Source organism: Oncorhynchus mykiss, chromosome 31 (genome assembly GCF_013265735.2).
Source record: "Oncorhynchus mykiss isolate Arlee chromosome 31, USDA_OmykA_1.1, whole genome shotgun sequence".
NCBI lineage: Eukaryota > Metazoa > Chordata > Actinopteri > Salmoniformes > Salmonidae > Oncorhynchus > Oncorhynchus mykiss.
The window spans coordinates 35,863,480-35,888,760 of NC_050571.1; the positions used below are offsets into that span (position 1 = coordinate 35,863,480).

The 25,281-nt window shown below is 42.4% G+C and overlaps 1 protein-coding gene across 5 annotated transcripts; it reads right to left on the reverse strand.

The window, feature by feature from the left end:
• Nucleotides 1-1,884: 1,884 nt before the first annotated feature.
• Nucleotides 1,885-24,160, reverse strand: canx (calnexin). Of its 5 annotated transcripts, none has more exons than XM_021584080.2 (14): nt 18,108-18,131; nt 15,663-15,890; nt 14,734-14,807; nt 14,339-14,397; nt 13,873-14,096; nt 13,496-13,688; nt 13,093-13,282; nt 12,769-12,882; nt 11,984-12,140; nt 11,410-11,625; nt 5,435-5,554; nt 5,170-5,290; nt 4,898-4,989; nt 1,885-4,693 (listed from the first exon to the last, which is right to left on the reverse strand). In XM_021584080.2, exons 1-14 carry the CDS (start codon nt 18,114-18,116, stop codon nt 4,634-4,636), a joined length of 1,857 nt encoding a protein of 618 aa, XP_021439755.2. In that variant the 5' UTR covers nt 18,117-18,131; the 3' UTR covers nt 1,885-4,633. The 5 variants fall into 5 exon arrangements, with proteins under 5 accessions (XP_021439755.2, XP_036825452.1, XP_036825450.1 ...); XM_021584081.2 differs by lacking the exon at nt 18,108-18,131 and adding an exon at nt 24,016-24,160 and having other exon boundaries at nt 4,634-4,693; nt 4,898-4,992; XM_036969557.1 differs by lacking the exon at nt 18,108-18,131 and having other exon boundaries at nt 4,872-4,989.
• Between the last annotated feature and the right edge of the window lie 1,121 nt (nt 24,161-25,281).

Below are 25,281 nucleotides of genomic sequence, written 5' to 3' on the forward strand. Positions count from 1 at the left end.
TTGCTGGGCAACACATATTTCAACTCCCTCCAAAGATTTTCTATGGGGTTGAGATCTGGAGACTGGCTAGGCCACTCCAGGACCTTGAAATGCTTCTTACAAAGCCACTGCTTCGTTGCCCGGGCGGTGTGTTTGGGATCATTGTCATGCTGAAAGACCCAGCCACGTTTCATCTTCAATGCCCTTGCTGATGGTAGGCTTTGTTACTTTGGTCCCAGCTCTCTGCCGGAATTCCAATAGGTGATACCCATGTTTCTACAACTTTCTATGAGCCCCCCCCCCCCCCCCCCCCCCCCCCCACACACACACGAGTAAGCTAGATACAGTGCATTCCGAAAGTATTCAGACCCATGGACTTTTTCCACATTTTGTTAGTTGCAGCCTTATTCTAAAATGTATTTAATTACATTTTTTCCCCATCCATCTACACAAAATACCCGATAATGACAAAGTGAAAACAGGTTTTTAGAGATTGAGCTCAGGTGTATCCTGTTTCCATTGATCATCCTTGATGTTTCTACAACTTGATTTGAGTCTACCTGTGGTAAATTCAATTGATTGGACATGATTTGGAAAGGCACATGCATGTCTATATTAAGGTCCCACAGCTGACAATCAACCTAGTGTTTCTGTGGAGATGGGACAAACTTCCAGAAGGACAGCACTCCACCAATCAGGCCTCTATGATAGAGTGGCCAGACAGAAGCCACTGCTCAGTAAAAGGCACAAGACAGCCCGCTTGGAGTTTGCCAAAAGGCACCTAAAGGACTCTGACCATGAGCAACAAGATCTTCTGGTCTGATGAAACCAAGATTAAATTCTCTGACCCGAATGCCAAGCGTGACGTCTGGAGGAAACCCGGTACCATCCCTATGGTGTTGGCAGGATCATGCTGTGGGGATGGTATTCAGTGGCAGGGACTGGGAGACTAGTCAGGATCTAGGCAAAGATGAATGGAGCAAAGTAGACAGATCCTTGATGAAAACCTGCTCTAGCGTGCTCAGGACCTCCGACTGCGGTGAAGGTTCACCGTCCACAGGACGACGACGACGACCGTAAGCACACAGCCAAGACAACGCAGGCCTGGCTTTGGGACAAGTCTCTGAATGTCCTTGAGTGGCCCAACCAAAGACTGGACTTGAAACTGCTCAAAAATCTCTGGAGAGACCTGAATATAGCTGTGCAGCGACACTCCCCATCCAACCTGATAGAGCTTGAGCATCTGCAGAGAACAATGTGAGAAACTCCCCAAATACAGATGTGCCAAGCTTGTAGCGTCATACCCTAGAAGACTAGGCTGTAATCGCTGGCAAAGGTGCTTCAAAGCATAGTACCTTCGTAAATGTGATACATCTTTTATAACTAAGCCAAAATAATCTAAAAACCTGTTTTTGCTTTGTCTTTACTGAGTAGTGTGTGTAGCTGATACAGCCTTATTCTAAAATGTGGAAAAGGTGAAGGGGTCTGATTATTTTACGAATGCGCTGTACATACAGCCATTAGCGCCAACCAACAGTTTGTTATATATGCGCGCAGGCTAAATGGATCATGCTGCAGGCAGCATAAATAATTATTTTAGATTCAACCAATCACTGATAATTGATCGCATAGTGTGCATCGTGCAAGAATGAACAATTATTTTTGTTGTAGCTTGTTTCTGAATTTGTCTCTTGTTCCCTCCATTCATTACATGAATCACACGCATGCAAATTTAAAGTACAACAAATTGGAAATGTGGTGAGCTGTGAGCAAAAATATTATTCTCAAATCAGCAGCAGACAGACATTGATCTGCCCGGGCCTTGGGCATAATATCCGCTCTGTGGAACGTCAATTGATAGATACAGTACCAAGTGACAAGCAACAATGAGACTCGGGCCCCCAGTCCGTTTCTATTAGGCCTTTTTATTCATCAAAACAAATGGCATCCCTATTCATAGATGACTGCATTTGCAATACACATGGGTAAGAGGAACAGTCCCTATTCACACAATGGCTATTCGTGATCAGTATTTCTTTAAAGCCTCCACTAATCAACATTCATTTCCCATGGGAGATTAAATGTGAACCAAAATGTATAAATTCTTCAATCTCTAGTGTACAGGATTAAGTTAGGTTAAACCTAGTCGTTTCAGTGACCCATCAGACTGAGTTTACACACAGGAAAGCTGTCAGAGGTACACAGTACAGTGCACTGTTCAGTCTAGGAGTCGTATCTAGGCAGAACCAAAAGGGGAAAAGCACAATTAAAACCTTGCTGCCTAAAAATAAAATATTTTTTGAAGTCAGAAAGAGTGAAGACGAAACACATCTTAACATTTTCAAAAAGGAAAATTTTCTGACCATTAAATTTTCTTCAAACAAAAGTACAAAATAAGAGAAAGAAATGGCTAGTTAGGTCACAGTGCAGTGGGAACTAACTACCTCACATACCCTATGACACAGGTCATCTTCCACAATAAGAAAAAATAAAATGAGAAATTCTAGAGAAAGACCTCCATTTCCTCTTGAGGCGGAAGCTGTACATGCCATCTCAATTTCAGGGGGATGACAATCTCTCCCCCCCCCCCCCCCCACGCCACACAAAACCACGAGACCAATACAGGAAAAACATTGCCCAGCTCCAATCTCTTAGTCAAATATCTTTTTATTTCTGTTTTGTAAGTAACATCATAGCAAGTTCTACATCTTCGCCCCCCCCCCACCCTCCAACATGTAATGTAGTAGATATAGATGAATCAACCTACTACACTCATCACCCAATCACATGCAGCTTAGTTTGTCGGGAGAACCAATCCCCATTCACCTTGGTCGCTCAGAGACACCATGGCACACAGAGGAATTGTGGCATTCCAAACACGACTGACTGACACCACCAAGGAATCTGAGAGCACAAAACTTTAAATGGGATCCATGCAAACAGACAGCAACAGCTAATTACCTGGTATGTGTGTGTATGTTTACGTGTGCATCTGTTACCTTGAACAGTGACAACTATTTTTACATGGGGCAAACATCTAATGGTTTTTGGCTTTCCCTGCTTTTTAGGAAGTTCTAAAAACAGAGTGGGCAGGTTCACCAAAACGTAAGTAAGAAATAAGGAACTTAAAGACTGTAGTCCACAGATAGGTACCGGCTATTGAGCAGTCTCAATGTTTTCTCTTTAGCACCTTTTTCATGTTGCATGGGGTAAGTTTAAGATATCAATGAATCATGCAATGAGAAAGAAGTGAGGCGGGAAGCTTGTTTGACACCCTGAGAGTACTCTTTACGACTCTTGTAAAAGAGTCAGACTGTCATGAGACTCAAAAAAAAGTTACATTCTGAAAGATGTGTTAAATTCTGCTGCTGCTGCTTTTGACTCAGGAAATGCAATCATAGGATGTGCATATTCATCTACCAGTAGCTAGGCGGGACACTGATTCATCCCACCAATGAGGGAGGAGGCTGCACGAGCTGGCCACCAGTCTGACAACCTTGACATCTCCCCTAGAAGCCTGCCGGCAACCAAACGTCATCTTTCCAAGAACCAGCTTTTCTTTTCTCCTGCACACGTTACTGTACATGTACACTACACCCTTACATTATCTATCAGGACCAGAGAAAAAACTAAAACATTAATGGAATCAAAAATAAAATAAAAAGTAATGTACAGAGTATTAAAAAAGGTCACAGTATATTCACAGAAAAAAACAATTTCAGAAAACCTTGCTCTCTAGGACTGTCTAAGGCAACCTATTCTAACCTACTGAAACCCACTTACTTGGCTCTCCCTCCCTCTGCTTCAAACTTTGCCTGCCCCCCGGTTCTGCGGGGAACTGAGCATGTGCAATGGATCCCCCCAACCACTCCCAGCTTCACCGTAGTAAGAACAACTTCAGAGGGGTCTTCCAACAACCAAAACACTTTTAACAAAACATGGTGAAAGCCACATGGAATGAAAAGTGAGACCCATGCATCATGGGAAAATTAGTCTCTTGAAACCCCCCCAAAACACAACTGCAGTGTTATAACAAGACAATAAGACATCCAAATGCCATGGTTTTTTTCTTTGTCGACCCTCAACAGAAACGTTCATGCTACGTCCATCTACCCCTATGACACATAAAAAACGCATGGGATTGTTAAACTGGACCAAGCAAGAAGACATCGAGAGGCAGAATGGCTAAAACCTACAAGCTGTAGTGTTGCCCAGAAAAGTCGGTTGATAAATACTGTCTAGATCTGCGGGATGGATGGGGGGCTGACTAGCGGGAGCAGAGGGTGGTGGAGGTTTGAGTGATAAGACAGAAGGGGTTCCTAGGTTAGTGTTACAGAATGGTATTGGAAAATAATTTCTCTTTCTTCACTGTTAAATAAAAACCTTTTCTACACTAACAACGCATCAGTCTTCATCCCCACCATACTGGAATCATCGTCGTCCATATTGTGAGGCAGTCATGATTGTTTTCTGTTGATCCTGACAAGAGAGATGGTTGCCTAGTTGGGTTCACTTCATCGCCCCGGGAGGGGGAGGAAAGGGAGGGCCCAGGGGGGAAAGATGGGGGAGACTGGAAGGGTGGGTGGGGTTAGGGAGTGACCCTGGGTCAGGGCTGTTGGTTTTAAATCAGAGATCCAGGGTTGTGAAAGCCACATCAGTCCTTTCTCAATTTCCTGTTTCTGGGGGACCTTCTGAGGAGGTCATCTTCTTGTTTCTGGAGAGAGCGGAAAGGAGAGGGGGCTTTTAGTTACACACAAGCCATAATTGTCTCTATTCTGAACAATAAAGTACATCATCAACACAGCCCTTTTTTTTTTACATCAGCAGTTGTCAAAGTGCTGTTACAGTGCAAGCTTTGATTTCATAGCGACAACAAACCACATCGTGCTCACCAAGTCATGCCTTACTGTCCCCGTACCTCTTCAGTGACCTCTTCTTCCTCCTCCTCCTCTTCCTCCTCATTTACTTCCTCTGCAGGACTGTCTTCTGCATCACTATTCTTCTCTTCTGCTGCTATGGAAACCAACAAACACAAAGTTAGCATTTACTGAGACGGGCTAACTTGTTACTCTTGCATTGAGTGATGCAAGACAGCACGCACTGTAAAATCAATGTCAATGACACACACACTGTCAACAGATTTGTGATCCTACATCAAGAGAGGGGGGTGGGAATGGTGACAGTTCTTACCTGGCTGGCTCTTCTCCTCCTTGACTTGGTCTGCTTCAGCCTTCTCCACCACTTCTTCCTCCTTCACGTCTGGCTGGGGTTCGTCTGTCTTCTTGTAGTCGGCTGCAGCTGCAGCAGTCTTCTGTTTGGAGAGCGAAAAGATACACATTAACACAGATCAAAAACATCATCTATGATGACATCCATAGGCAAATGTGTGTGTGTGGGGGGGGGCACTATTGAGATGCAACCTTTGATGGTCTGTGGTCACAGTGTGTTCCCTCACCTTTCCAGTGCAGCAGAAGACGATGATCAGGACTAGGGGCACGGCCACGGTAAGCACGTAGACCACCCACAACCAGGGACGCTCGTCTGCTGCGGTCATCATCTGGTTCACCAGACCGGGCTAGAGGAGAGGGGAGAACACGGTCACGCAACTGTCAAGATCTGGGAACAATTGACCACCTTCAACTATTCACTATTGGGTGCCATTGAAAATCTTTATTTGTAACAAGTTTGTAACATCGCTGTTATACCAAAGTTTTATGGGTCCCTGAGAAATGGTCAGAACACATATGCCAAAAAAAGAAAAACATCACTCCTGTATCTTTCACATGGACCCCAAATGGTGTATTGTGTTATGAAAAACCAGTGCCTGAGGGTTTCTTCCCACATCTCTCGCACTTCCTGAAAGTCCTTATAAGGGCTGGGGGAATTCCTGTTTCACAGTGCATCTCAGAAGTCCCCACAAACTACTCTGTACCAGTAACACAACACACTTGTGCACCAACACACTTCATTAAACAAAGAAACTAGCACAAAACACACCCCTTAGTTAAACAATTGAGTTAAATAGTTAGGTACTAACTAAAGTATTGCCTACTCAGACTGTTCGTAGCAGTGACAATGCACAGGAGTTTGTGTGTCCCAATTCCATGCATACTGCAATGGCAGATCTGAGACGAGCATTTCCATATTAACAGTGCTACCGGTGTAAAACCAAATTATCTGTAGAGCAAACAATCAGGCTGTGAAACCAATGGAATTCTCAGCGCGCTCCATGGTTCACTGAGTGGTATGTACAGTGCCTTCAGAAAATATTCATCCCCCCTTCACTTATTTGACGTGTTACAGCCTGAATTCAACATGGATTAAATGTTGTTGTTTTTACCCATCTACACACAATGCCCCATAATGACAATGTGAAAACATGTTCAGACATTTTTGCTAATTGATTGATAATGAAATATCAAATTGACATAAGTAGTCACACCCCTGAGTCAATACCTTGTAGAAGCAGCTTTGACATCGACTACAGCTGAGTGCTTCTGGGTAAGTGTCTAAGAGCTTTCCACACCTGGATTGTGCAACATTTGCCCATTAGTATTTTCAAAATCCTTCAATCTCTGTCAAATTGGATGTTGATCATTGCTAGACAGACATTTTCAGGTCTTGCCATAGATTTTCAAGCAGATTTAAGTCAAAACTGTAACTCTGCCACACAGGAACATTTGCTGTCTTCTTGGTAAGCAACTCCAGTGTAGATTTGGCCTTGTGTTTAAGGTTATTGTCCTGCTGAAAGGTGAATTAGTCTCCCAGTGTCTGGTGGAAAGCAGACCAGGTTTTCCTCCAGGATTTTGCCTGTGCTTAGCTCCATTCTATTTCTTTATTATCCTGGAAAAACTCCCCAGTCATTAACTGTTACAAGCATATCCATAACATGATGCAGCCACCACTAAGCTCGAAAATATGGAGAGTGGTAGTCAGTAATGTGTTTTATTCGGAGTTGCCCTAAACATAACACTGTATTCAGGACATAAAGTTAATTGCTTTGCCACATTGTTTGCAGTATTACTTTAGTGCCTTGTTCCAAACACAATGAATGTTTGAATATTTGTATTTTGTACAGGATTCCTTCTTGTCACTGCAAATTAGGTTAATATTGTGGAGTAACTACAATGTTGATCCATCCTCAATTTTCTCCTATCACAACTATTTAACTATGTAACTGTTTTGAAGTCACCATTGGCCTCATTGTGAAATCCCTGAGTCGTTTCCTTCCTCTCCGGCAACCGACTGAGGAAGGAAGCCTGTATCTTTGTAGTGACTGGGTGTATTGATACACCAACCAAAGTGTAATTAATAACTACACCATGCTCAAAGTGATATTCAATGTCTGCATTAAACATTTTTAAAAATTTTTTATGTTATTACCAATAGGTGCCCTTCTTTGTGAGGCATTGGAAAACATCCTTGGTCTTTGAGTTTCAATCTGTGTTTGAAATTCACTGCTTTACTAAAGGACCTTACATATTTTATTTATTTAACTAGGCAGTTAAGAACAAATTCTTATTTACAACGACGGCCTACATCAGCCAAACCCGGATGACGCTGGGCCAATTGTGCGCCGCCCTATGGGACTCCCAATCACAGCCGGTTGTGATACAGCCTGGATTTGAACCAGGGCGTCTGTAGTGACACCTCTAGCACTGAGATTCATGTAATTATGTTTGAGATACAGATATGAAGTAGTCATTCACAAAACATGTTCAAAACTATTATTGCACACAGAGTGAATCCATGCAACTTATTATGTGCGTTAGGCACATTTTCACTCTGAACTTAGTTAGGCTTGCCATAAATGGGTTGAATACGTGACACAAGACATTTCAGCTTTTAATTTTGAATGAATTTGTAAACATTTAGAAAAAAACATATTTCCACTTTAACATTATTGTGTGTAGGCCAGTGAAGAAAAAAAAGTCAATTTAAATCCATTTTAATTTCAGGCTTAAAAAGTCAAGGGGTGTGAATACTTTCTGCAGGCACTATAGCAAGTACGTCCGTGTGTGTGTGATGCTCTGATGAAGAGAACGTGTGAGAGAGTAAGAGAACAGCAAGAAAGAGAGAAAGAGGGAGAGAAGAGAAAATGCAGTCAAGCGAGAGTAAGAGAGCGTGTCCACCAGGAAGAGAGTAAGCGAGAAAAAGAGAGCGAGAGGAAACTAGACAGCAACAGAGCAACAGCGAGAACAGAAAAATGAGAGAACAAGGGAGAGAGGGGGAGCAGAAAATGAGCAAGAGTGCTCAAAATTGAGAGAAAGCGAGAGTGAGGGAGTGGGCGGCCTAGCTGTGTAGAGAGAGAGGGCCGTTAAGCCCAACATGCCAAGCATCCCAGGAATTCACCTTTAGGAAAAAAAGGCAGCATTGGTCCGTGGCTGAAATAATTTTTATGAGGCGGCCAAATGAACGGCTAGTCGGTTAATCCCTGGGTACAAGCCACCATCATCATCCCCCTGGACTCACCACAACTCTACTGCTCCACACACACACACACACTTATGACAGCTCAAAATGAGTGAGACCACCACTTAGAGGGTGACCTCAGTAGAAGACCTATGTGTATGTTTGTGTGTGAAGCAGGGCCACGGCTTCGCAATAGTGCCACAGTTTCAGCTGTAACTTTGGTTTTATGGAACAGTGTACTCTAGCGGTTTAAGTATGCACCCCACCACCAGCGAGTCATGCTAGACCAGCTCAAGAAGCTTTTCAACTAAAGCCAACTCATTATACAGAGGAGCAGCTGGAGCACGGTGACATTGACTGTTTCACTCTTACTGTTCAGCCTATCTCCCCCTGGAGCTCCACATGTTATGTCTGTTTCCACTTAGGGGCGGGGCAGGGAAGGGTTTTCCATATGTCACACAGAGCCAGGCTTGCCAGCAGCATTCCTCTGAAGGGTGTGGGGAGTGTGTCTGGTCTGGAGTCCCCATGAGAAGACACAGGCAGAGAAGTCACCACTAACACAGTGACATTTTCTCATCCCCTTCTAATTGTTACCTTACTAATGGTTACAGTAAGGATTGAGGGTAGGGCGATCCTTCTCAGCATAGGAGTGCTGATCTAGGATCCGTTTGGCCTTTTAGACTATAATGAATAAGATTAAATGGAACGGAGCGATCAGCAGGGCATTTTGTAATTATTTTACTATTAAAATAATGACCTTTATTCCGATACCCTGATAGTTAAAAAACAATAAATATAAATTGCTATTGACTCTCGACCAATCAGAATGACACAAACGCACATAAGCAACAGACATGCTGCTTTTCTCCGGTGGTTTGGCCAACAGTAACAGCAAAGGAGAAGTTCCAATTTTTAACATGACAGAACTGATCCCGTTACAATAAGTTTTTCTGTTGAGTGTTTTGCATTGATCTGTGTCAGATCATTCTATTTTCCCTACTTGCTATTCGAAGTAGGGAAAATAGCATACCAAATTCAGGGTAGCCTAAAGGCTCCCGAGTGGCGCAGCGGTCTAAGGCACTACATTTCTAAGGCACTACATTTCACAACAGACCCTTTTTCGATCCTGGGCTGTATCACAACCGGCCATGATTGGGAGTGCAGCGCACAATTTGACCAGCGTCGTCCGTGTTAAGGTTTGGCCGGGGTAGGCCGCCATTGTAAATAATAATTTGTTCTTAACTGACTTTCTTAGTTAAATAAAAGGCGCAGCAGTAGGCTAGCGCAGATGTAGTTCAACACACCGTTATAAAAGCTATATTCTAAAGATTGTTGTTTTATTGAATTTCAAATGTCATGTAGGACCCGATAAAATAAAAAAAATAAAAAAAGATTTGTATTTTTAAATAATGTTTTTTTCCCCAAATAGAAAAACAACTCAAATGGATGTTCTAAATCCACAACAATGCTTACACCACATCAGGAGACCACTTTTGAAGTCTGGGAAAATGTTTTGAAATGTTGATACCCTTTAAATGTGCACTTAGCAAGAGGCTTTTGCATAGCATTTTTGTTGTTGTTTTGTAATGCAGATGTGATGGTTAACACCAATACCCACTGAATTGATGCAAATAATCATATCATTATGTAAGGTAAGAATAGGCTACATTGTAGTTAACATTTAATTGAAAAGGTTGTGGGAAAGCCTTTCCATCTACCAGAAGGATTTTCATTAGCATCGCTAACGGCTACACAAAGTGTTAAACGTGCGCACCGCACATACACAGCTTGGTGAAATTCTCATTGCCCCTTCAGAAAGTCACAGGAAATATGAATCACTGATGCCTTCGTTTCATGTCTTATGATCAACTTGGGCGAATTTATAAAATGTTCAATACATTTTTGAATATTTGTGTACATCCCTGTTAGTGAGCATTTCACAAGATAATCCATCCACCTAAAAGGTGTGGCATATCAAGAAGCTGATTAAACAGCATGATCATTACACAGGTGCACCTTGTACTGGGGACAAAAGACCAGTCTAAAATGTGCAGTTTTGGCACACAACACAATGCCACAGATGTCTCAAGTGGAGGGAGCATGCAGTTGGAATACTGACTGCAGGAATGTCCACCAGAGCTGTTGCCAGAGAATTGAATGTACATGTTTCTACCATAAGCCGCCTCCAACGTCATTTTAGAGAATTTGGCAGTACTTCCAACCGGCCTCACAACCGCTGACTCCGTGTAACCACGCCAGCCCAGGAACTCCACATCCAGCTTCTTTAATGGCGGAATTGTCTGAGACCAGCCACCTGGACAGCTGACGAAACTGAGGAGTATTTCTGTCTGTAATAAAGCCCTTTTGTGGGGAAAAACTAAATTCTGATAGGCTGGGCCTGACTCCCCAGAGGGTGGGCCTATGCCCTCCGAGGCCTACCCAAGACTGCGCCCCTGCCCAGCCATGTGAAATCCCTAAATAAGGGCATAATGACTATTTTAATTGACTGATTTCCTTATATTAACTGCAACTCAATAAAATCGTTGAAATTGTTGGTTGTTGCATTTATATATTTTTGTCACCGCTAGTCAATCTGACTTGATTGCTTACCCCAGAGACTAGAGGCTTGCATCATGTAAAAACAGCAACGCTACAAATATCCACATTGCTCCCTGAAGAGGTTTTGGAGAAGTCTCTGGATACAATAATAGGTCCCTTAGTTCTAGGTGCTTAAAAACAAACTGTCCAAAGGGAATATCTTAGATGCAAGAGGAATTCTATGCAAATAAGAAGCTGAACGTTCTATGGTTAGGATAGAAGTGTGATATGGAGCGAAGAGAGATCTTATGGACCTGCTTGAAATGTCAGATGATTGCACTGCATATTCGTTCCTTATCAAATGTCTGTATATTTTATGTGAAGTATTTATGAGAATTTTATCAACTAGTCATGAGGAGTCTGTGTGCCCGTCTCTCTGTGGGCCCGTCTCTCTGTGTGCGTGTGCACTATTGCACCCACCTCAGCGGCTCCCTCAGCAGCCTTCTTCAGGCCCCAACCATCATTGGCCCAGCGATCGGCCGTGTGCCTCTCGTTGGTGATGAAGAAGTTATCAAAGAAGATGTCGCTGGACATGGACCACAGCTCCAGGCCCACGGCGTTGAAGGGGGTCATTCTGAAGGGATGGAGGTCCTCGAAGAAGGCTGGGTTGGCGATCTTCCTGGGCTTCCACACACCCTGGGAGGTACATTGAGGGTTGAGTGTACAGTACCGTGAGAGTTGCATTCATAAACTATTCTTTTGGGGAGCCATTTGTAAGAACATATATTTGGATTTCTCTTCAACGAGAACTCAGTAGTAAAAAAAAAAAAGGTATGAGATTTTTTTTGGAAAGACAAGAGCACAACGTCACCAATGCAAGATAAGAAAAAGAGCAAATAGTAGGCTCTCATCAATACAAATACCGAATTGGAAAGAGCAAGTGCAACGATTGTGTGTATGTTATTTAGGCTACAGACTGCACTGGGGTAAAACATTTTCCTAAAGTGACTGATGCTTTGGTATATGGTACACGCTGGGAGGTGTGAAGGGTTACCTGGTAGTTGGGATTGTCGATCATGGGGGCCTTCCACTTGCCCTTGTAGCTGGGGTTGTCAATCATGGGCCGTTGCCAGGCGCCACAGCCGGGGGCGGTTTCACAGAGGGCGTTAGGGACCTGAGGGGCCTCCCACTCACCATCCATATCCTCATCCCTGGAGAAAAACATCACAGATCACAATACAGACAAAGCCATACAGTGTACAACATGATGATATACGGTTACAAGTTACTGTAGGTGTGAGAAAGCAAAAGACCACAAAAAAGAAAAAAAAGATCCAAATGAGAGAAAGTGAAGGCATAAGTGAAAAAAAAACAGCATCTCCTTTTCCTCCCTTTCTATAAATCCCCTTTATCCACTGTGTCCCATTCCTCTTCTCTGGGGGCTCTAATTTAATTTCCACCACAGAAGTGAGACATCAAAGACAGTGAGAGCAGAGGGGGAGCTGTACAGAGCCCAAAAACCAGGCCTGGCTGCTCCTCTCACCAGGAAGCCCGCTCTCTCCACAGAAAAGAGGAGGAGCTTGCCGCAAACACTAGCAATTAGCTTCCAAGAACTGAGTGGGCTAAACCAGATGAGGGTACACCACGACGGGACAGAAAAGACAGAGGGGAGGTAATAGAGTGGTAGACGAAGGGCAGAGAGAAGGAGAGAGATGGAAGGGAGGGGGGCAAAGAATAGAGTGACAGACGAGGGTAGAGCGAGTGAAGAGATGGAGTACCATGGTGGACGCTATGTGGGGAAGGATGAGCGGAACGAGAGAGTAAAGGTATCATAGTTACCAGTCCTCGGGCTTGACCGCGTCGGGGTCGCTGGTATACTCGGACTCATCATCCAGCCAGCCGTCTGGCTTCACTGCGTCCTCATCTGGGATCTGTTTCGGTGCATCCTCATCCCTATGGGACAGGGGAGAGTTAGAGGGTACACACACAAAAACATATAAGCACACCTGGCATTAGAAAAATAAAAGAAAAATAATGACACACACACACACGCTTTCCACAGCTACATTTGAAATGCATATGCACACGCTGTGTAACTTCAACACGTAAGAAAACCTGGCGAAATAGCCACTTTTTCACCTACACTTAAATATGCACACTTACCAGTCCTCGGGTTTGACTGCGTCAGGGTCCTGGATCTTGGGTCTCTCATCCCAGTCCTCTGGCTTGTGGTCGTCGGGGTCCTCGATCTCGGCAGCCGGGTTGATGGGGGGGGTCATGTCTGTCAGCAGGTTACCACTGTTCACCACAGCCTGGTCCACCAGCACCTCAAAGCTGTTGTCTGGGTTCACCACTAGGAGGCAGGAGAGAGAGAGGAGAGAGAGGTAGGTAGAGATGTTTAGAGGAATACACCTGGAAATGTCATTAGCATACCTGATTCATAGAACATGTGAAAATGTCTTGTTCACCATGTTGTCTCCCTAGGTGAGTCTTCTTGTCAGTGTAGACTAGTGGACCATCAAAGAGTATATAGGCCTCGTGAGTAGAACATGTTGAAATGTCTTACCCAGAGTGTAAAGGTGGGTCTTCTTGTCGGTGTAGTAGGTGCGCAGGTCTGAGTCGGGCTTCTTGGCGTGCTTCTCCTCGTACTCGCCAGTCTTGGGGTTCTTGTGGCGGAAGATGAAGTGCAGCTTGTAGTCCTCGCCGCACTTGTCTGGTCCGAACATGATGGTGTAGGGAGTCTTGTCAACAAACTCATCCTGAAGGGCAACATAACTACATTAACCTCAAGGAGGCAGTCTACGTGCAGATGTATTGGGTAAAAAATATGTCTGTACTAAACACGATCTATTAAAAACAAACACCTTTGGGAGCATGTACAAAGGAAGTCTGCAGTAGTACTTGATGTTTCCATCTTAAATGCCACGGTGTGCATGTTCTTACCAGGTTAAGGTCGGGTGTCTGGGAGAGCAGTTTGACGTAGGCGCCGCCGCAGTCGATCCCTTGCTGGAAGTTGACCTCATACTGGACGATGAGGGGCTTGGTGTCGAAGATGAAGGGCCTGAGGAGCTGGGCTGAGATGGCGTGATGTTTGGCACGGGACTTGAGGACCAGGCCCTTGTCGCCGGGCAGCTTGCCGTCCTTCATGTCCTCCACCTCCCATTTACCTGCAAGACAGAGGTCGAACACGCAAGTAAAGGAGAGTACTCACTAGATAAATGTCTGAATGGAGCCGAACCTAGGGTCATTTTCATTGGGCACTAAACGGAAGACAATTTACTGAAATGTATGGACTTCCTTATATTAATTCTAGTTGCAAAATGTTTTGCTAAGTTGTGCCCTAATGAATACTACCCGGAAGAATGCTTTATGTTCTAATGTGACAGAGAGGAATTGTCTTAGTGCCTACCGTCATACTTGGCGATATCCTCATCAATGTCCTCCTTCTTGGCCTTTGACAGGACCCAGCTGAAACAAACAGGAGAAGCGAGATGACTTGAGAGTCAAGTAAACATCGTAGCACCTGGACACCATAGGGGAAGCTGCCGGGGGAATAGCCTAGGCGCTGGGTTTGTGTTTATCCTTACAAAAAGTTTAAATAGCAGCTGATCCTATGGTGAGCACTTACCCAGCACATTGTGGCACATGAAAAGAAGAGACAAGACACAGTTTATACTACCTAGGCTATTTGGTTTTAGGGCAGCATGTTTGAATATCGTATCTTCTCTGATATAGACTTCATTAGTATAATAAATTATAAAACGGTGCCTGCTTTAATTTCGAAGTTGATTTTTTTTTGCTCACCTGTCAAGGGTCCCCATGTCAAAGGACTCGGCGAAAAAGTGTTCCCCCGTGGGCTCGGGCGCTTTGTAGGTCACCTAGAGAGGAGCAGAGAGGGGTCAGTGGATCACTGGGTCAGCTCTTCCACTGCCTGGTTCCACATAAGGTGTTTAGTGTGCCAACCAGGCCACTTGTAGTTGTGTGTGTTGTGTCCTATGCAAGAGCAATAGGAGTACATAGGTCAGCCAGAGAGCAAACCATCATGTCGCATTGCTAATCAACGCATCACCTCTGTTTTTTACGGATGTCAGGCTAGTGAGCTATTCACCACTTGCCTAGCTACCCAGACTCCTTGCTCTGGCCAAACGCTATGCCCACGGATGTTTGTTTCTTTTCGACAGTGAGTCTGGATCGGAGTACTTTCCCAAACATTTACAGATGCGAACACATTCGGGGAGGTCTGATTGATCCGGAAAACGATGGATTGGGCCAGAGCCAGAACACACGAGGGTAAAGCGGTGGTTTGAAAATTCCTCAAACCGTACAACACCCCCCATGCCCCTCGTCACCACAGACGACTTCAATGATGGCAGTCTCAGACGAAGGTATGTTGCGAAGAAAGGAAGGAGAAAGGAAGGACACTAAGCAGTCCCAGCACAGGCTTAGCCTCTATCATTTGTGGCGTTGTGCGAATCACATTCATTCCTTGAAATGAGCTCAAACCTCCCACTCACTCTACAGTCCTTTCACAAAAGACATTTGACGACTGAGTATGGGTAGGTTGGCTTGAATCTGTGTATAACAGTGAGCAGCCACGTAGGCCTAACCTTTTCTCCTTGGCTGTCACATTCTGGGCATGCTAGAAGGGCAGAGAAGAGCCACGCTTCTATCAAAACTGAGATTTCAACCACTGAAACCATAACCTTACACACACTGGCCTAGGATAGACTTACTTTAGGGACTGGTGGTGGTCCCGGGGGCATGTCTGCCTCCACCTCCCCATCCAGAAGCTCCTCCCCATGGTCAAGCTCCTCCATCTCGTCTTCCACATCCATGTCGCCCCCCATCTCCATGATAGGCTCGTCCTCCTCCTCCTGGTGGGCGGTCACCGTGGTCAGTAGCAGTGTTGACCACAGGCCCACGGCCAGCAGCAGAACATACCTCACCTTCAGCTCCATAGTCTAGGGGAGAGAAGAGAGAGCAATTAATACACTAGGCCAATTTCTTGAAGAAAATGTGTTCGCTCGGCAGCTGTTCAAAAGTGTTTTAATAAGAAGTAGGGCGGATAACAGTAGTGGTCTCGCTGACGCAAGCACACTAATGGCTTAATTACTAATTAACAAGTGAGAATCTGTTATGGTCTGCATCTACATTCATTTAGATTCCTATTGAATCCCCTCCTTATCCATTTCAGTTGTTGCATATGGCATACAGATTCCTAGCCACCTTACCCCAAGGGCTAGGGAGGAGCAGCGGAGCCACAGTATTATTACTTAGTTACACCCATCCATTCCTTTCAGATAAAAAATGTCTAAGAGTAGAGGCTGATTTCAAACGGTGGTTAAGAGAAATAAAAATATAGGCTATGGGTAGGACATGAGGTGAAGAAAGGAATGTGATGGAAGAAGGCAAATGACAGCAGTGAGTAGAGAAGGTGGCCATTTAATAAAGCATAAACAAGGGGTTAAATGAGATGAGGGACACAGGAGAGGGAGAATAAGATATGAAAAAGAGAAAGCGGCTGCTTCTGGGGAGAGAGAGAGAGATGGGTGGGCGTCACTGGGCTACAAAGAGAGACACGATCTAACAGAAACAAAAATATGGGGGCGACTGACAATGCAACCTAGCATATAATTTGAGCTGGAGAAAGGGGACAATTTCCAAGCAGGTGGCCATTAGGTTAAATTACAGCTTCTTATCCTATTAGAACAAGCCTACTGGTAGAGGTGGTACATGCAGGAATCAAAACCACAACGCTGGTCTTAAAAGCACTATGATTAAAAGCTCCTGGAACAAGATTGAGCATTAGTTCTACAACTGGGCTCCCTCCTAATTTTCAAAAATGTTTTATCCTTTTCATGCCTATAGAACGCACACTCCCTCCAACTGTTGCCAGGCATATGGTCGCCATGCCGTTACCCAGTGCCTCACCGGCACCCATTGCCATAGCGACGAGCCTGAGGCATATGCAGCCTGAGCCCCTTCCCCTAATGAGATTCGGTCCAATGAGATTACACTAGCGCCCCATGTAACACACACACACACACGGAGTTAACACACACACACATATTTACCTTTCATATTATTCACAGGCAATTTACTCAACACCATACAAACAATTTAGGACAGGCTGTGTGCACACAGACGTTGGCTCCTTCGACACTATCCCAATTCTAATTAAGAAGGATGGGTAGGTGTTTAAGCAATATGGCAAATCTTCCTCCTAACTATCATTTTTTATTTTATTTAACTAGACAAGTCAGCTAAGAACAAATTCTTACTTACAATGACGGCCTACTTGTAAACCCTCCCCTAATGAGAAGGCAAGGTGGAACAATTACAATATTTCTTAAGCCTATAAAATCCACTTAAATATTCCGAAACACCTAGGGGGCAAGTATCGATTTGAGATTGGGTCTTTGTCTTCTCCAATCAGATAATGCCAATAAGATCGAAGTCTGTTATAATTCCATCATATTCTCAACCCCTCAGCATGTTCTGATACCATTAGCCAAATAAGTGGGGCTGGGTACAGCGTGAGGGGTTTAAAATAAATTCATAATTTAGAGGACCTCAAAGTCTATTAACAAACTAACCAAAGTTACCAACTGTCTTTTTGTCATGAGAATACCAGTGTCTACATGCTAGCATGCAGTTGCACACGTATTACTGTACATTCCATGCACATAGCAGACTGTTCCATTAATGAATTCAACCCCACGCGAGATTAACGTCCGTAGTCACACCGTCTAACGCTTCCCATAGCATAGCAGTCATGCTAAATTACCAGAGTGGCTATTATCAGGCGAAGATTACCATAATACTCTACTTTCCACTTAGCATTTGGATTAACAATGTAGCATATCTATAGCAGGATTTCCATTCGCCAGCAAGAGAAAGCTTTTGGCCAATAAAAAAAAGAAAAGACAGTAAACCGATAAATAGGGATAAGAAAAAAAATCCCATTGCAAAACAATACTTTTTTTGCCTATTTATTGATGGAAATACCAGTCAATGTAAATACATTTGACCGGATATGCTTATCAGTTTATAGGTTCATTTGCATCATTTTGTGGAATTAGAGGCTTGTGTGTTCCAGAGGTTATAGCCGCTGACCCCAGCACACATATGCCAGAGTTGGCATGGGTTCAAATCCGGCCCACTGCCCTTTGACTCACCTTTCCCATATCTTCCCCGTCTTGCCAACACTTTCCTATATCTTTGATAAAAGCAAAAAAAAAATAATGAGTGGGACTGCCCCACTCCTTTAAAAAAAACGTACAATTTAGTGGAACTGTGTATTTTCATTAATTTACGTTTGTCACACACGCATAGCATACAGAGCCTATTCGAGGGGAAATCGTTTATAGACAGATGCTGCTACAGTTTCTCAAAAATCAAATTTGATGCTGCTGGAATGAAACATAAGCCCCACCATTGCACAACAATTCTAAAACGCAATCACATGTTAAAAACAGTTCTGGTGGCCACTATTAAAAAGAGAAACTATATAACTATAGATCGACTGTAGCTTCCATCAATGTAATTATCTGCACCACTTCCATTCCCCCATCTTTTTTTGCAAATAAAATACATACACATCTTAATTTCTCTATATTTTTAAGTATATATATTTTCCTTTATTACTTTCTAACCCTACCGCTCTTCCCCTAACTGGAGTAAACTAGTGAACAACAACACTTAGGCCTCTACTTCCAGTTTATACATACTATCTACATTTTATGGATACAGTCTATTTTACAATAATTATATTTTGTCCATTTTTACTCCTGTCCTTCATTTACCCTCAACCTCTCCCATCAATTTCTGATGTCCATCCTGTTTGATTTTTATTTGCCATATCTTTCAAAACTGTGCTCTTTCACAAAAGTTCTGAACCTATATTAGGTTTTACGGACACAGTATGTTTTACATTAGTTATCTTGTTATTATTAGTCCAAACCTTCAGCCACCTTCAACCCCACCCATATATCTCTTAACATCATCCATTTTGGATTTCTATTTGCCATATATTTTTCAACTGTGCTGTGATGCTTCACAAAAGTCCTGAACCTTTCTATTCTCATTGTTTCTACAGATTGTAAATTGAAAATATATTTTTTTGCTAAAAGTATTATATTATTGATCGATTGACTATGACTTTTCAAATCACCCAGTAGTGCTATCTGCAGAGTTAGCTCCAGGTAAATATTGCAATTCTTCTAACATTATATTAGTTGCAAGAATTTTGGATAATAATTTTAAAATAAAAATTGTGAAAAATTCAAAGTTTTGAATCCAGGGTCGTTTTGCATATCAGTTCATAAACCACGTCCCATGGAATCAGTAGATCAAAAATCTCCTCCCAACTATTTTGCAATCTATATGGCACGGCTGTGAATTGTTTGGTGATTAAATGAAACTGGTATACTTTCATATTTATCACAATTTTCTTTAACCAATTATGGTCTTTAATGCAGGGCAGACAGACAAGTTACTTACTTTTCCCCCTTCCACTTTTGCAGTAATGTACGTGTGACATAACTCCACCAGTCCTATTTTGAAATCACTTATGAAGATACCTTTATTAAACGTTTGTTAAAAAATATTTTTTTTTTAATCAAAGGAGTTTAAATATTTGAGTTTAACAACAATATTTGTTGTATTATTTGTTATGTCTTTTCTGGTGGATTAAATTGGAATTGCAGCCAACTTTCTATGGCTTGTTTTAAAAAATAGCTATATTTGGGAGATTATTTCCTTTTCAAATAACTGAAAGTGAGATATTGTAATCTGAATAAAGGGAAAAAGGCCATTCTCGAACATAGTAAGAATGTATCACCCTAATTTTCTAGAGAAAGAGTTTGAATTTAAGTATAACTGAAGCATTTAGTGAGAGGTCTAAGGCTTTAATATTGAATAATTTCTGCCCTCCGAATTCATATTCATTATATAAAGAAGCCCTTTTAAATGTTGTTAGGCTATAAATATAACTGTTCGCTAGGTGTAGGCAAGACCATAAGCAAATAGGTAAACTGGGATACGACTAAAGAGTTAATCAGGGGAATATTTTTTATTTTGTTATTGTTTTACCCCCCTCGGGATATGTATACCAAGTATATCCACATCAGACCATTTTATAGGCAAACTACACAGTAAATATAAAAGTAGTATTTTTTGTGATCCAATACGTAATACACTTATCATTTGGTTTTTAATCCAGAGAGGTTTGAAAAATGATCTAGATCCTCTATGAGGCTGTGGAGGGATCCAAGTTGTGGATTTAAAAGAAAGCATTAATCATCAGCGTACAATGACACCTTTGTTTTTGAGCCCTGGATTTCTAATCCCTTAATATTATTGTTGAATCTGATTTTAACAGCCAACATTTTGATGGCCATAATAAATAGATATGCAGATAGTGGACAACCTTGTTTTACTCCTATTGACAGTTTAAAATTTGAGAAGTAGCCATTATTTACACGTAGGGTTACATGATTTTAACCCATTTGATAAGAGATACTCCAAAATTGAAAATGTTGCAGACATTTATATATAAACTCCAGTCGTACTTGATCAAAAGCCTTTTCAAAGTCAGCTATGAATAGCAGGCCTGGCTTCCCAGATTTACATTAGTGTTCTATTTTTTTCCAGTACCTGCCTAATGTATCGACCACATAAGAAAATAAAAAATAGAACTGTCTGATTAGAATGAATAATGTCCGACAATACCTTTGTAATTCTATGCGCTATACATTTTGCATCACAACGCTGAAGTGTAAGGGGCCACTATTTTTATTTCTCAACTGGTAATTGAAGCATGCTTCCCATTCGCCAGTCAAGTGCAACAGTAGGCAGGCTTCCGCATGTCACACACACCTTTGCAATGAGCTGGAGGCAGAACGCATTTTGGTTAAAAAAAACATTTAGTTTGAAACCTGAATGTTATACTTCATATTATAAGGTGGCAGAACGCCTAGTGGTTAGAGCGTTGGACTAGTAATCGAAAGGTTGCAAGATCGAATCCCCAAGCTGACAAGGTAAAAATCTGTCATTCTGCCCCTGAACAAGGCAGTTAACTCACTGTTCCTAGGCCGTCATTGAAAATAAGAATTTGTTCTTGCATAGGAATTCAGTAAGGACACACGCCGTTGCATCCTTGAGTTGCATGTTCTGTTAAGACATAACCATAATCGAAATGTGATTTCTGCCATTCTGTGAATTGTGGTGTACGCTCTAATCAGGTTACGCAACCAATGCATATGGGTCCGGTACATTTCTCAAATGTCTCCAATTAATGTCTCCAACTGCCAGTCCAAGTGTCCGGCACCACATTTTCCTAACGGAAACCTTGATCCATAAGCCTACATTGAGCTTGTTCTACAGATCACAGGGTCTTCCTAAGGGACTGTGGTCACTGGAGTAGCCTATAAGGTAGGGGTGGAGATATACCCCCCCCCCCCCAACTCCTATCTGTCAGGAATGGTAACCAGGGCACTACCACCAAGGGATATGTCAAATCTGGAGCCAGGTCCCCTAGGGAGTGTCCTGAGGAGGAGCTGCAAACACAACCTCCCCAAAAAGGCTATGCATTAATATATATAGGTAGGCTATATCTAGGCTAATATATCTTGAGCACATTGACAATACACATACATGAGACAAACTTCAGTGACCACATGGGTTTGCCATGCCAGTGCCGGAGGAGAAATAAATCTAAAACTACACAACTATTCATAGAACAGCTCCAAGCCCGGTGACAGTGCTAGTATGTTCTTCAATAAAGGATTCTGCCATGCATCTGTTTGTACACTGTGACTAGGGTGTTTTCCCTGCAACAAGTCTGGCTGCCAACAAAGAGGGGATAACCAGAGGGGAGCTCACCACCAAAAAGCACCATGCATGTAACTTGACAATCAACTTACTGAGTGTGAGCGTGAGGGGTGAGATACAGGTCTTATTGGGATGGGTGAGGCAAAGGAGTTGACTAGCTAGGCCCAGATTCCACTCTCTGTTTTGTGGGACATAGGAGCTAGAAGGGTGGCTACCGCCTGGGGGGCTAGGGACAAGCCGAGGTGCCTTGTGGGCCAGGGGCGGTGTGTGGGAGGGACGGATGGAGGGATAAACGTGAGAGGAGTGGCAAATTTCACTTTCTCACCACAGGCTGAAGAAGTCATGGGGCCAAACAAAACAAACCACCACACTGGAGGGGGGACCTGGGAGGCCTTGGTGTGCTGCCAAGTGGACACCACTCCCCCATTCACATCATGCCTCAGTGGTCACATGTATTCAAGTCAGGGACAGAGCAGATACAAGGAGGGGGAGGGGACAGTATAATCAATCAGTGCTCAATCAACACATCAAAGACTATTATCAGCCAGCCAGCCTTTTGAATTAATTCCATTCAGTTCACTCTGTATTTGGAGAAAAACAGTGCCATCTACTACTGCTGTGGTCATATGGTTAATTGTTTCTAGCTAGGCTACGCCACATGGACAGACATCTTGCGCAAGATGTTGCACAGCACTTTCACAGTGTATCCCCTCATGGATAAGCAACATGCAGCCTCTGATAATGGATAGACTACTCTGTGATACAAAGCCCAGTCTAAGTCATACTGTAGGGAATTAAGTGTGGGTGTGCTGTGGGTTTAAGCAGATAGGATAAGGACCCAATGACCCTCATGTGCCTTGACTGTCTCAAAGAGAGAATGGAAAATACGTAAGACTAAATAAAAGCAAATATATTTTCAAAGCATGCAAGTCTATTGTACCATTCAACATTAAATAAAAGCAAATATTTTCAAAGCATGCAAGTCTATTGTACCATTCAACATTAGTTTCTAGACTAGGTCAACAAGAGAGTGGGTTAAAGGTGCAATCATCTTGTCAATGTACACAAAATGTAAGCTTATCGTGTGACCATAAATATTACCCATCAGAAATTAGAAGTTATTATTTAACCATGGGTAAACAATAAAACGTCCAACTTCCCTTTCAAATAAATATTTTCCATTCAAGCTATTTACATTTCTCAGATAGCTAGCTAAAAAATGTGTCAATCATTCAATAAGATGACACAGGCCAAGTCCTTTATTCAGATGTGCAAACTTTTAAAGCTACATTTCCAAGAGGGTGTTGAATGCATCAGAGGAAGTGGGTTTGAAAAACTGGTCAGACTTCTACGCATTTCATCCCTACCAGCAATACCCGTTTCCATGTGGCCATTCCTACAAGCAGGTTCATGTACGTCTTAAGGGAAATGATTTCAGATACAAGCTACTACCTGTAGCTAGCACTTGATAAACCCCAATTTGAAGTGCGTAGGTCTTGTCACCCACTAATATCTAACACAGCCAAAGAGATAACAAGGACCAAACTAAAAAGGACATACCGGTAAGTAATTAACGTTAGAGCACAATGCTTCATTAATCCATTCATTAATTTACTTGTGCTCGAGATTTAAATAGCCGTGGCAAATTAATCACTATACATTAGTTTCTCACCATGACACATCGACTACTGCATCATGACTACATTTCTTTCTGATAATATACCTACGTGATTTTTGTTACACAATGGTTCTGACATGTGCACGCACACCAAAGCAATACTTGTCAATTTCCTTACTTTAGCGCGAGGAGGGTTTTCACTTAACCACTTAATTGCTGACATTAGATGGATGCCACAATGTATCCTTGCCTACAGTAACTAACGTTATAACGCTGACTTAAACACTTTCAAAATGTATTAGCTAACTAACGTGGCAAAAGGGACACACGAGCAACTGTGTGCTACTGACAGAACATGTCAACGTTCATTTGTTGGATAACAGTAGCTATCTTTATTTTACTAACGTTAGCTAAATTAGCCTACTAAATAGCTGGCCTCTGTCAGCTACTAACGTTAGCCAGTCCACGCTAAGACCACGCATCGTTTCTCGAGCTTTTTCATTATGATAAATACAGTTAAAATATACTGGACAGCATTGCATGCAACTGAACAAGCTGGGTAAATGTAGACTGAAAGAATAATTAAGCGAAGTAGCTATATTTGAAAGAAGTGACATTTGTTCGTCATTACGTACCTCCTGCTTCGATGTGACACCTTGAACTACAGTAGGATCACGTGTGACTTTGGGGCATGCACTTTGGATTAGTAGCCACACCTTCTCCAATAGTTTATTGGTTGCTGAAGTGAAAATGTTGACGTTTTCCGGGAATTTTAAGAATTGGATTGCTTGTGCTACATGTCAATCATAGTAAATGGTCTCCGCCCCCAATCCGAACCCCGTGGACGGCGATGATTTGTCCAGCTGTAAGAGGAAATGTATGCTGATTGGTTATAGTACGACAGGGTTTACTCTAAATAACACAGCCACAAAGTAAGATTCCACAGCCACAAAGTCTGAATCGGCAACAAAAAAATGTGAGGTTAGGGTTAAGCATAAAGTGAGCAATAATTATGATTTTATGGCCGTGTTAACTAGTGTTAACAAGTGACGACCATAAAACAGGGAAAAACAAATTATAAAGCAGGGACAGCATTTACTGATGATTGATGACATTTTGTAGTATATCATCAATTAATGATTTATGCACTTTGTGAAGTTGGCTAGAGCTGAAGCAAAGAGAAAGAAGAGGTGTGAGTGAAACAGTAAAGTGTAAATAATTGATGAACTAAAGCACTGATTTGATTATTCTGAATGTTAGGCCTATTGAATTAGATTTTTTTTCAACCTTTATTTAACCAGGCAAGTCAGTTAAAAACAAATTCTTATTTTCAATGACAGCCTAGGAACAGTGCCTTGTTCAGGGGCAGAATGACAGATTTTTTACCTTGTCAGCTCAGGGATTTGATCTTGCAAACTTTTGGTTACTAGTCCAACGCTCTAACCACTAGGCTACCTGCCACTCATTCAATAAGGTACAATTAATTAGAATACCATTCTTTTTCCTCACCGTGATTTTCACAAACCACCACAGATTCACATTGCATGTCCCCATCCTGGTCAAATTTAGGTGTGTTCGAGCCCCATAGTAACGCACAGAATTTGTGTAGTGTTACATTATATTGTATGGAGGATAATGTTTAAAAATAAATGCTGTATTCTATACATTCAGTTATTCTGAAGTGCACTGACTGTATGCAGCTAATTGAAAATATTAAATAGCCTACCCTACAAAATCATCACAAAAGATTGTCACATAGTAATAACTACACATACTCTCTTGCATCCAACCTTCTGCAATAAATGGGACATTGAAGTCACATGGTCCATTGATGACATATACAAGGAATGCACATTCACAACAGCAAACTAATCCACATATAGGCAAGATTAGCATACTCA